General features: G+C 40.8%; 1 protein-coding gene across 4 annotated transcripts in view; it reads left to right on the top strand.

The window, feature by feature from the left end:
* LOC139265595 (cohesin subunit SA-2) overlaps positions 1 to 13,727 on the top strand; it is a 186,358-nt gene that overhangs the window by 121,282 nt on the left and 51,349 nt on the right. For all 4 annotated transcript variants that reach the window (XM_070882708.1, XM_070882706.1, XM_070882704.1 and 1 more), the window contains 3 exons: positions 3,540 to 3,629; positions 4,491 to 4,694; positions 10,278 to 10,348. In XM_070882708.1, coding sequence (XP_070738809.1) covers positions 3,540 to 3,629; positions 4,491 to 4,694; positions 10,278 to 10,348 — 365 coding nt within the window. The remainder of the gene's footprint in view (positions 1 to 3,539; positions 3,630 to 4,490; positions 4,695 to 10,277; positions 10,349 to 13,727) is intronic.

The following is a 13,727-nucleotide window of genomic DNA, read 5'->3' as shown; positions in this document are numbered from 1 at the left end:
AATGGATGACCAACGGGAAGAGCAGTGCAAGGAAGGTAGTGCAGGGATCCCCTGCGGTCATCCCCCTGCAAAAGAGATACACTGCTTTGGGTACTGTTGGGGGGATGACTCACCAGGGGAGGGCAGCAGCAGCAAGTTCATTGCACCGTGGGTGGCTCTGCTACACAGGAGGGCAGGAAGAAGAGTGGGAGAGCTGTAGTGATAGGGGATTCAATTGTAAGGCAAATAGACAGACGTTTCTGCGGCCGCAACCGAGACTCCAGGATGGTATGTTGCCTCCCTGGTACATGGGTCAAGGGTGTCTCGGAGCGGGTGCAGGGCTTTCTGAAAAGGGAGGGTGAACAGCCAGTTGTCGTGGTGCATATAGGTGCCAATGATATAGGTAAAAAAAACGGGATGAGGTCCGAGAAGACGGATTTAGGGAGCTTAGGAGCTAAATTCAAAAGTAGGACCTCAAAAGTAGTAATCTCAGGATTGCTACCAGTGCCACGTGCTAGTCAGAGTAGGAATCGCAGGATAGCTCAGATGAATACGTGGCTTGAGGAGTGGTGCAACAGGGAGGGATTCAAATTCCTGGGGCATTGGAACCGATCTGGGGGAGGTGGGACCAGCACAAACCGGGCGGTCTGCACCTGGGCAGGACCGGGACCAGTGTCCTCGGGGGAGTGTTTGCTCGTGCTGTTGGGGAGGAGTTAAACTAATATGGCAGGGAGGTGGGAACTGATGCAGGGAGACAGAGGAAAGTAGAATGGTTGCAGAAGCAAAAGATAGAAAGAAGAAAAGTAAAAGTGGAGGGCAGAGAAACCTAAGGCAAAAAGGGCCACATTGCAGCTAAATTCTAAAGGGGCAAAGTGTATTAGAAAGACAAGCCTGAAGCTCTGTGCCTCAATGCGAGGAGTATTCGGAATAAGGTGGACGAGTTAACTGCGCAGATAGCAGTTAACGGGTATGATGTAATTGGCATCACGGAGACATGGCTCCAGGGTGACCAAGGCTGGGAACTCAACATCCAGGGGTATTCGACATTTAGGAAGGATAGACAAAGGAAAAGAAGGCGGGGTGGCATTGCTGGTTAAAGAGGAAATTAATGCAAGAGTAGGAAAGGACATTAGCTTGGATGATGTGAAATCGGTATGGGTGGAGCTGCGGAATGCAAATGGGCAGAAAAAGCTGGTGTGAATTGTGTACAGACCACCAAACAGTCGTAGTAGGGTTGGGGACAGCATCAAACAAAAAAATTAGGGATGCTTGCAATAAAGGTACAGCAGTTGTCATGGGTGACTTTAATCTACATATTGATTGGGCTAACCAAACTGGTAGCAATGCAGTGGAGGAGGATTTCCTGGAGTGTATTCGGGATGGTTTTCAGAATGGCAGGCAGTGCCGCAGAGCTCAGTGCTGGGACCCCAGCTCTTTACAATATACATCAATGATTTGGATGAAGGAATTGAGTGTAATATCTCCAAGTTTGCAGATGACACTAAACTGGGTGGCGGTGTGAGCTGTGAGGGGGACGCTAAGAGGCTGCAAGGTGAATTCGACAGATTAGGTGAATGGGCAAATGCATGGCAGATGCAGTATAATGTGGATAAATGTGAGGTTATCCACTTTTGGGGCAAAAACACGAAGGCAGAACATTATCTGAATGGTGGCAGATTAGGAAAAGGGGAGGTGCAACGAGACCTGGGTGTCATGGTTCATTAGTCATTGAAAGTTAGCATACAGGTACAGCAGGCGGTAAAGAAGGCAAATGGTATGTTGGCCTTCATAGCTAGGGGATTTGAATACAGGAGCAGGGAGGTCTTACTGCAGTTGTTTCGGGCCTTGGTAAGGCCTCACCTGGAATATTGTGTTCAGTTTTGGTCTCCTAATCTGAGGAAGGACGTTCTTGCTATTGAGGGAGTGCAGCGAAGGTTCACCAGACTGATTCCAGGGATGGCTGGACTGACATATGAAGTGAGACAGGATCAACTGGGCCTTTTATACATTGGCGTTTAGAAGGATGAGCGGGGATCTCATAGAAACAAGATTCTGATGGGACAGGACAGGTTAGATGCGGGTAGATTGTTCCCGATGTTGGGGAAGTCCAGAACTAGGGGACACAGTTTTAGGATAAGGGGTAGGCCATTTAGGACTGAGATGAGGAGAAACTTCTTCACTGAGAGTTGTTAACCTGTGGAATTCCCTGTCGCAGAGTTGTTGATGCCAGTTAATTGGATATATTCAAGAGGGAGTTCGATATGGCCCTTACGACTCATGGGATCAAGGGGTATGGAGAGAAAGCAAGCAAGGGGTACTGAGGGAATGATCAGCCATGATCTTACTGAATGGTAGTGCAGGCTTGAAGGGCCGAATGGCCTACTCCTGCACCTATTTTCTATGTTGCCTCACAGTTCACACTGCCACCCAGCTTAGTGTCATCTGCAAACTTGGAGATATTACATTCAGTTCCTTTGTCTAAATCATTAATGTATGTTGTAAATAGCTGGGCTCCCAGCACTGAACCTTGCGTACCCCACGAGTCACTGCCTGCCATTCTGAAAAGGACCCGTTTATTCCTCCACTTTGCTTCCTGTCTGCCAACCAGTTCTCTATCCACGTCAACACATTACCCCCAATACCATGTGCTTTAATTTTGCGCACTAATCTCTTGTGTGGGACCTTGTCAAAAGCCTTTTGAAAATCCAAATACACCACATTCACTGGTTCTCCCTTGTCCACACTACTAGTTACATCCTCAAAAAATTTGAGAATATTTGTCGAGCATAATTTCCCTTTCATAAATCCATGCTGACTTGGACCGATCCTGTCACTGCTTGCCAAATGCGCTGCTATTACATCTTCAATATTTGATTCCAACATTTTCCCCACTACCGATATCAGGCTAACCAGTCTATAAAACCCAACTGCTGGTTGATTTGTATAGAATGAAAGAAAGAACTTGCATTTATATAGAGCGTTTCATGACCTTGGGTGTCCCAAAGTGCTTCACAGTATATGATTGTAGTCATTTGAGTGTAGTCATGGTTGTAATGTAAGGAAATACAGCATCCATTTTGTGCACAGCAAGGTCCCAAAACTGCAATTAGTCGTGTTGGTTGAAGGATAAATGTTGGACAGAACACTGGGAGAACTCCCCTGCTTGACTTTGAATAATGCAGTAGGATCTTTTACGTCCACCTGAGAGAGCAGATAAGACCTCGGTTTAATGCCTGATCGAAAACACCGCATCTCTGACAAGTGTAACATTCCCCCAGTACTGTACTGAAGTGTCAGCTGAGATTATGTGCTCAAGTCCTGGAGTGCAAACCACGAACTTCTGGCTCCAAGTGAGAATGCCATCACTGAGCCAGGGCTGACACCTTGAGCTAAGGGACCCTGAATCTTTGTCCCAAAATGCTGTTTAAGACATCAGCTAATTTTCTATTGTAGTTTTCTTGCTCTATACAGTAATCTTCATTTTGTTGACCATTAATTGAATGCGTTGGATGTATTTGGATATGAGTTTTTATTTTCTATTTTTCCCCGTTTTTGAGCAGTACGCTGTTGACGCAGAGAAAGTGACGAATCTTTTACAGTTACCACTGTTTTTTGACCTGGAGATATATACAACTGGCCGACTAGAAAAGGTGAAAAAGATATTTTTATACACTAGTATTTTTGTGTAGTTATTTAGGTTCCATCAAAAATACAAGTTATGCTCTTCATAAAAGATACATTTTATATTAGAATTTCAATAGAAAACAGAAGTAGGAATAGATCCTGTACATTCCACACTATCATTTTGAAAGAGAATGGATGAAAATCCTGTCGTCCCCACTAAAGTAGGCAGTGTAATACTAAAGTAAAGAAATGGATGAGAACTTGCAAAGTTAAGCACAACCTTTCAAACAAAAATGAACCTTAAATATAACATGAAATGCTGGAAATAGTCTAGTCCAACTGCATTTACAAAGTGAGAAGATAGGTTCATGTTTTGTTGTAGATTCTTCTAACCTTTCATTTATGATGGAGTGTTGACCTGAAATGTTAATGGATATTTTCTGTTACAAATGCTAATGGAATGAATTCATGTATATTTCCAGAATTTTCTGTTTTTTAATTTGATGACTGCATTTATAGTTTTTTTTCTTGTCAGTGTTATGAAGTCCCTTCTCTGGAACATGAAAGTATAAACAAAATTCTTTCAATTTTTGTGCTTATCTTAGTTTACAAGTAGTCCTGTTTCACTAAATTACCCACCCATATGAAGAAACTTAAGTTCTTGCAATAATAACATATGCTTTAAACTAAAAAATATCAAAGACTTGTAAGTCCAGACCAGATAATTTTTCATTGTGCTGTTGAATTGTAATTTCATGGCCAGTTGTTTTGCCAGTTACTCTAAAGTGAAACTTTATTTAAGTTTGTGCATTATAAAAGTTGTTCGAAAATCCAATGATCCAGTTTTGGTAACCGTGCTAATCCAAATATTTGTGTTTTTTTCAAAGCACTTGGACTGTTTGTTGAGGCAACTGAAAGATATTGTAGAAAAACATGTGGATACTGATGTCTTGGAGGCTTGTTCGAAAACTTACCATGCCCTCTGCAATGATGAATACACAATATTCAACAGAGTGGACATTTCGAGGAGCCAGCTAATTGATGAGTTGGTAGATAAGTTCAGTCATATGCTTGAAGATTTCTTGCAAGAGGTTTGTATCTAAAAGGTCATGTAGAAATCCTTTTGATTCTATGATCCCTTAACTGCAAGTTGTATGCATGTAAAAATTCTTCGTTCAATTCTGGTGTTGTGTGTCAATTTTAGTGGTGTGTGGCATTTAGAAATTTGGTTTAATACAGTCATATTGGTTATGTGTTAGTATTTTCGACAAGTTTTAAAAGAATGTTTCATTAGAATTATTGCATAATTCATCTTTTCTAATATAAAAAAAAAATGAGCATGTCTAGTCATAATACATCAAGACATGGGGCTAGAATTTCCTATCAGCCCACCAGCATCCAATTGCCGTCCAAATGACCGCAAAGATTGGGAAGATTATCGCCGGCGAAACCCTCTCCACCCCTCCAAAAATGAAAAAATCTGCCGAGCGAAAAACATAAGAACATAACAATAAGGAACAAGAGTAGGCCATCTAGCCCCTCGAGCCTGCTCCGCCATTCAACAAGATCATGGTGGACTCAGCTCCACTTACCCGCCCGTAACCCTCAATTCCCTTATTGGTTAAAAATCTGTCTTTCTGTGATTTGAATACATTCAATGAGCTAGCCTCAGCTGCTTCCTTGGGCAGAGAATTCCACAGATTCACAACCCTCTGGGAGAAGAAATTCCTTCTCAACTCGGTTTTAAATTGGCTCCCCTGTATTTTGAGGCTGTGCCCCCTAGTTCTAGTCTCCCCGACCAGTGGAAACAACCGCTCTGCCTCTATCCTGTCTATCCCCTTCATTATTTTAAATGTTTCTATAAGATCACCCCTCATCCTTCTGAACTCCAACGAGTAAAGACCCAGTCTACTCAATCTATCATCATAAGGTAACCCCCTCATCTCCGGAATCAGCTTAGTGAATCGTCTCTGTACCCCCTCCAAAGCTAATTTCTCCTTCCTTAAGTAAGGTGACCAAAACTGCACGTAGTACTCCAGGTGCAGCCTCACTAATACCCTATACAGTTGCAGCATGACCTCCCTGCTTTTGTACTCCATCCCTCTCGCAATGAAGGCCAACATTGCATTCGCCTTCCTGATTACCTGCTGCACCTGCAAACTAACTTTTTGGGATTCATGCACAAGGACCCCCAGGTCCCTCTGCAACGCAGCATGTTGTAATTTCTCCCCATTCAAATAATATTCCCTTTTACTTTTTTTTTTACCCAAGGTGCATGACCTCACATTTTCCGACATTGTATTCCATCTGCCAAATCTTAGCCCATTCGCTTAACCTATCTAAATCTCTTTGCAGCCTCTCTGTGTCCTCTACACAACCCGCTTTCCCACTAATCTTTGTGTCATCTGCAAATTTTGTTACATTACACTCTGTCCCCTCTTCCAGGTCATCTATGTATATTGTAAACAGTTGTGGTCCCAGCACCGATCCGTGTTGCACACCACTAACCACCGATTTCCAACCCGAAAAGGACCCGTCTATCCCAACTCTCTGCTTTCTGTTAGCCAGCCAATTCTCGATCCATGCTAATACATTTCCTCTGACTCCGCGTACCTTTATCTTCTGCAGTAACCTTTTGTGTGGCACCTTATCGAATGCCTTTTGGAAATCTAAATACGCCACATCCATCGGTACACCTCTATCCACCATGCTCGTTATATCCTCAAAGAATTCCAGTAAGTTAGTTAAACATGATTTCCCCTTCATGAATCCATGTTGCGTCTGCTTGATTGCACTATTCCTATCAAGATGTCCCACTATTTCTTCCTTAATGATAGCTTCAAGCATTTTCCCCACTGCAGATGTTAAACTAACCGGCCTATAGTTACCTGCCTTTTGTCTGCCCCCTTTTTTAAACCGAGGCGTTACATTAGCTGCTTTCCAATCCGCTGGTACCGCCCCAGAGTCCAGAGAATTTTGGTAGATTATAACGAATGCATCTGCTATAACTTCCGCCATCTCTTTTAATACCCTGGGATGCATTTCATCCGGACCAGGAGACTTGTCTACCTTGAGTCCCATTCGCCTATCCAGCACTACCCCCTTACTGATAGTGATTATCTTAAGGTCCTCCCTTCCCACATTCCCGTGACCAGCAATTTTTGGCATGGTTTTTGTGTCTTCCACTGTGAAGACCGAAGCAAAATAATTGTTTAAGGTCTCAGCCATTTCCACATTTCCCATTATTAAATCCCCTTTCTCATCTTCTGAGGGACCAATATTTACTTTTGTCACTCTCTTCCGTTTTATATATTGGTAAAAGCTTTTACGATCTGTTTTTATGTTTTGCGCAAGTTTACTTTCTTAATCTATCTTTCCTTTCTTTATTGCTTTCTTAGTCATTCTTTGCTGTCGTTTAAAATTTTCCCAATCTTCTATTTTCCCACTCACCTTGGCCACCTTGTACGCATTGGTTTTTAAGTTGATACTCTCCTTTATTTCCTTGGTTATCCACGGCTGGTGATCCCTTCTCTTACCGCCCTTCTTTTTCACTGGAATATATTTTTGTTGAGCACTATGAAAGAGCTCCTTAAAAGTCCTTCACTGTTCCTCAATTGTGCCACTGTTTAGTCTGTGTTTCCAGTCTACTTTAGCCAACTCTGCCCTCATCCCACTGTAGTCCCCTTTGTTTAAGCAGTGGGCGTTGCACCCCCATTCTGGGCAAAAAAGTGCAATTTAGGGTCGATTGGGCAGTTCCTAAACAAAATGAACGATTAAAAAAAAAATCAATAAAAATTTACCCCGAGGCCTTTGCAGCTGAAAAACAATGAAAATAATTTTAAAAAACATCACCTAAAAGATCAAAAAAACATTCCCAAGACCCTTTTAAGCTAAATAACCACAACAGATTTTTAAAATAATTGGAAAAAAAACAATTACTAACCTTTTTCTTGAAGAGCTACTCACTTACCACCCAGCTCCGCTGATCCTATGGGTCACCGCTCTCCCAAATATCACGCCAGAGCGATCTCAGGATAGTGTACGCCAGCGGTCCACTCCCCAGCAGTACCTCAAAACTGCCGGCGTAACTCGGGTAGGGAATTTTCCACTTACCTGATTAGCGCCCACAGTGACCAATACCACCCAGAAACCGGGCGGTAAGCCCATGGAAATTCTAGCCCCTTGTCTTGTTGCCTTAATTGGCTTTTATACTATCTATTTTAAAAAAGATTAGTTTAGACAAACCTAGCACAAACTTGTTTTAAATACACTTCATTACTAATGTGTAGTAGAATTAATAGACATGTAAAGTTTTTGTACAAATAAAACCAAAATTGAAACTTACTTGCTTTCATCAGACTGGGACTATTTTGAAAATGGGAATTTAGATACAGATTATGAGAACATAAATCAATTGATAAATTTAATAACCTTATAAATTAATTTCCTTTTTAGTTTAATTTATTTTTAAATTACTATCTTTGAAGTGGTCACATTAACAGTTTCTAAAATGTAAAGAGAGAGAATTCTGACTTTAGAGTTCTGTCCTGAGGTGACATTGATGATGCTTAAAAGTCACTACAAATTTAATCAGGTTTCCATGGAAGAGAAAATAATTTTCCCTCTTCTGTGTCTTAACACCTTCCTATAGTTTCAAACCAAAATGACTGAATATAAGTTATTACTGAACCAAATACCTGTAGTTTTACATGACAAAAATTTAAAAACCGCCCAAATCTTGCTGGAAAAATAACGGCAAGTTCACAGTGCACACCGCTATTAATGCATAACTCGGCCAACAAGTCAGGCAAAAATGAGATACATTGTGAGTTTGCGAATCGCCAGAGCTTGCTGGTCGTTATACACCACTCCGTATTTGCTTTGCACAAACAGTGGCTTGCCCTCAACCTCCCCATTAATTTTAAGAACTTGCTGGATTTGCATATTAATTTCCCATTAAATTTGCCGCAGAAAGTTAGGGCTCATTTAACAGCGTATGTACCCATTTAATGGCATGATAATTGTTAATGCAATGCCAATCAACCTCTCCAGCCTGGAAAGGGAACGGTTTAAACTGTTGGGTCTCGTTCCTGCACGTAGTAAATTCTTCAAGATTTTTACTAACTTTTCCTTTCTGGGTCTTTTTCTTTGTTTGTCTCTGTCTGTCTGTCTGTCTGTCTGTCTGTCTGTCTGTCTCTCTCTCTCTTGCTCTCTCAATCTTTCTTTCCCTCTCTTTATTTTTCTTTCTATACTTGAATTGAATCGAAGTGACACAATCTTAATTCACCTGCTAAGTTCTTCCTCTATTTCTTTCTCATTCCTTGAATCTCAGATGTTAAGGAGATAAACTGATCTCATCATTCACTAAAAACCCAGATGCCCTGTTGCCCTCACACTTCCAACAACTGACAGGGCAAAACATTTTTGAGCTGAAGGGCACAGAAAAAAGTCTTTACTGTGCATGCTGTGAGATGCCCCTCTCCAGCAAGGTTTGGGCCAGTATGTTTTGTTTTGTTTTGTATTTTCTAGTCTCTTTAGACATTGGTAACTGACAACCATCTCGTGGATACATTTTTAAATACTTTTATGCTGTTGACCAGCTGATATTCTCTGCACATTGTGATATATTCCAAGCAACCATTAAAGGAATAGACATTTTTTTTCATTGTTTCACATATAAGAAACGTTTCATATTTTTGAAAACCTTTCAAGAGTTGCTAGTAGTTGTCAGAATTAAGTCAGTAATAAAAGCAAATAGCCGACCTCTTCGCCAATTGGATTTTTGTGACTTCTTGAAATGTGTGGAGCTTTAACAACTCTGCAACTTTTTAAAAGTTTCCCATCATTTCCCTCACCTAATAATAATCCAAGAAATATAAGCTGCAGGAAATGTTTTTTGGGGTAACACAAACACTTCCAACACCTCGGCCGAATGATCTATTTCTTGAAAATGAGCCTGGGTGTTGCGCATCAGTGGGTTGCTCAGCCAAGCTCACCCAGAAGCGCCCCACACAATTTCTAGCTGATGGTGATCAAGGGTGGAAACTGGTAATATTTTATATTTCAGTAGAGTTTGGTGTTTCTTGTGATTGAAAATTCCATTATTTTATGTATGCATTTAGAAATTATCTTTTATATTTAGGAACAAAATGGCACTGATGAGACCCTGTCTAGTGGTAGTGGCTTTGTGTGTTACTCCCAGCATGTCTTTTGAGAGTTAACTCAGTACTTGCTTTCTGTGTTCAATTGTCACTCAATTTCTGTTTTTTTAAAAAACACAATGCAATTTCCATTTTAGTGCAGTATAATTTTTCTCCTATCTTTGCATACTAGACTTTCAATGTATGTTTCAATTTACATAATTATCTTAAATGTACTAAGAGTAAAATATATGAAAGCTTCTAAATCCAAAATAAAATATTTTGGGAAGAAGCTACTATGTTAATACTTTGAGTAAGTTGCACATATGAGAAAATAGTTTTGAATGCGTTGGTATTCTGTTCCTATTGGTGTTTTCTTTAATGGGCAATCTATTGGGTGAATTTTTACAGACTATAACCACATTTATGCATACAAACATTTTGGTGTGGGAGCTGAGAAAACTAAAAGCAATTTTTCAGTCAAAATGTATTTATTTGGTATGTGTATTGACTAATTTTTTGGTACTGGAACAGGATGAAGAACTTGATGAGGATGATGCTTACCAGGTCCTGTCCACATTGAAAAGGATCACAGCCTTCCACAAGTAAGGAGTTTGTGCATATGTGTGTGTGCCTCTCTGTGATTTATTTTCTGCTTATGGTAAGTTCAGGAATGCAACTTTTTATAAGGATAAGAACACTATACATGTGCGACGTCCAAAATCCGGAGATCCAGGCACTAGGTCGATCCGTAGCGGGGTCGTTCGGAAATGTTCCAAAATCCGGACTCGCGCGCGCCCCCCACGGCCCAAACTACCTCCCTCGGCCCGACCTCTCCCCCCCCCCAGCCTTGGTCCAAAACCACCCCCTCCTGGCCTCAGCCTGATCGATACATTCAATGGCCTGACCAATCCCTCCAGCATCGGCCCGACCGAACCCCCCCCCCCCCCACCCTAACCTACCCTATCTACCTCGGCCCAGGCAAAGATGTTCCTAAATCCGGAAATATCCGGAACGGCCTTGGTCCCGAGGTTTCCGGATTTTGGACGTCACACCTGTACCATGTAAAAATAGGATGTAGGCATGTATCCTTTTAAAGCTCGAAGGTATAATTGGTTTGCATTCTCGAATGAGGTTAAGTTGGAGCTGTGAACCCTGGCTTTATTTGATCAATAGATCAATTAAATTGGAGACATTGGGGGAACCGGTATGTTGGAAAGAGGGAGCTGAAACAACATTTTAAGATTGTTTCACATTTGTAAGAAAGAGAGCAGAGTAAGTTATCCTATTTGTAAGAATCAGTATTTTAATATGCTTAACCTTTCTACATTGGCACTAAGTTGAAGCAGTTCAATTGTTTTTTTTTAGTGTATTTAAACTTCCTTCTCCAGGGTTTCTTGAGTAGGTGGAAGTGAGTGCTAGGAGGACCAGGGTGGGAGTCGAATATGTTGGGAGAAGGTTCCAATCAGATTTGGTAAAATACATTTATTTCGGAAATCTGTGTGGCTTAGAATGGGGAGATTTAAGAATGGCACAGAAGCATTCTAGAAAGTGTGTGATGATGCATACTTGCCACAAGAGTTTTAACATATTACTAGTCGATCTGCACTGATGATGATCACAGTGTTGAAGGTTTTATAACAACAATATGAAGTAGTATTACCAGAGATACTGACTTAATGAATAATTATTTATCCAGAACTCTCAACTTTTTGTAATGGACCTGTATTTTCTTTCCTTGAACTTCTAATTCAATTTGCATGCAATAATTTTGCATATCTGCGGCTGTTATTTTGGTTTGTAGAGAAAAGTCCTATTTCTGAAATTGGGACTATTGTCCATAACATTTCGAATGGTATAATTACATACCAAATTTTGAAATGGTAGAATTTAAAATGGAATTCTGAGAGAAGTGTTTTATAATTAACCTATTTTACAAAACAAATTAGAGTTGGCTTAATTCCCTATATTTTTATAAATTTTAATCCGAGTCTTGAAAAGTGTTCACAAAGATTTTGTGATTGGGGCCATAATCATTTTTTGGACTAAACTTTATAGTTACTTTGAATAGGATCTGCAAAGCTAAAACAGATTAATGAGCTGTTCATCTAGACATACATTAAGGTGTTTAGTCCACAGTACTGGTGTTCTTGTGTTGCTTCTGCAGCTAGAAAACGGAGTTCAAAGAGATCTTGGGACTGTTGAGCACCACTGTCCATGCTTTCCTTTTGTAGCTGGATACAGGTCTTTGTTGGACCTCATGGAAGCCAGCAGGAAGAAAGTTTACATGTTGCACTGCCTCTTTGCAACTCTTGGGATGAATGAAAATGTAAATGTTAGATGCTGTCTGAGGCATGATGCTTGCTTCCTCTTGTGTTGCGAGTTGGTTTGGGGAATATCATGCACTTGCCAATGATGGTGTAATATTGAAGTAAAATACTCAGTCAGTACAGTTTAGTTAATATCCTACAGCATGTGTATTAGCCTCCATGCTGAATTCCTGTCTTTTTTTGTGTCCTTTTTCTCCTGCCAATCTCATACATGTTCTCTGGGTGCTGCTTGTGCCAACTAACAAGCCAGAAAACACACAACACATTAGTCCCTGCAGTATTTGCATAGCTGCACATAAATACTGACAACAGAACATTTTAGAGGAGCCCTTCAAACACAAGAAAAATGCATTGCGGAAAAAATTTCTAATGATATCTTCTGGTGCAACACTTACTGCACTTGTTTGGTACTTAATGTAAAGCACATTTAATCCTTAGACTAATTCCAAGAGATTCTATGTTCCTTGAGCTGGCTATTTTGTTGCCCCTGATTTCAGCTTGCATACTGAACAGCCCTAATATGCTATACGAATAGTGCAATTGAGATATTAAGAATAGTTTTATGATTTTAATCGCAAAGAAAGTTTTTACTGCTGCAGTCTTGCCTTTTTCCGCTACTTTTCCTGTCCTGTCCATCTGTATTCATGAAAAAAATATGTAATGCAAATCTCTAGTGTAAATTTTTTTTTTGCAATTTACTGATTTTGGTGAAACTTTGGGCTCTACCATAACTTCCAAAAATGGGTGAATTGGGGTTGGGTGAGAAATTAAAACGTCAAAAATTTCAAACCCGGCACTGACCTATCCACGTTTAACAGGCGGGTCAAGGGACGGGCAGCCAACCTGCTCCAGGAGGCGGGTTAGCCAATTAACTATTTTAATAAGGCTGGCAGGTTCTGATTGAATAACAGTGGCCAGCCGGGTTTTCCAGACCCCAAGCTCCCCCCCGAATCCCCCAGGGATCCGGGAGCTCTCCTGCTCGCACAGCTGGCTGGTGACTTAGCTGCGGCCTACTCTGGAGTGCTCCCTGCCCAACTGGAAGCTAAGCCTGTCAATCAGGCTGACCTCCGGGCAGGAAACCTGTCAAAGCAAAACTATGCATGCTGTGTGCACAGCATGTGTGGAAACCCAAACCCCCGCCCCCGGGCCCATGTCAAGATTCAGCCCATGGAGTTCAGATTGTGGTGTGCATTACTGATTAGCAATAGACATTGTATAACATGTTTTATAAAATGGTTGATTTTTTTTTTTAAGAAGACAATTTAATTCATTTAATAATAAGGCAGCTTCTCCAAGATAACGATTTAAGGAAAAAGGTTACTTTTGATCAAATAGGCTAAATGTACTATAATTTGTGATACAGCAAAAAGTACACGAATGAACTTTTATGCTCAAACCCTTCCCCCACAGAGGAGAGCATTAATGTTGTGTCCAAGTATTACATATAATGGTATACCTATCAGGCTATCATGACCTGTGCATAGCCATGTGAAGAGATTGGCTATTGCTGACTTTTTTAGCTATAAAATCCTGGGATTCTATTTCAGGAAAGTGGCGCACATATTTGTACTGCGCTATGTCTTTTCCTTCCTACCATCCCCAGATGTCCATCTAAAATATCAACATATTAACACAAAAGTTTGCTATCAATTCA

This window comes from Pristiophorus japonicus, chromosome 6 (genome assembly GCF_044704955.1).
Source record: "Pristiophorus japonicus isolate sPriJap1 chromosome 6, sPriJap1.hap1, whole genome shotgun sequence".
NCBI lineage: Eukaryota > Metazoa > Chordata > Chondrichthyes > Pristiophoridae > Pristiophorus > Pristiophorus japonicus.
Note: the sequence above shows the minus strand (reverse complement) of the source record. Positions and strands in the feature narration are given on the sequence as shown.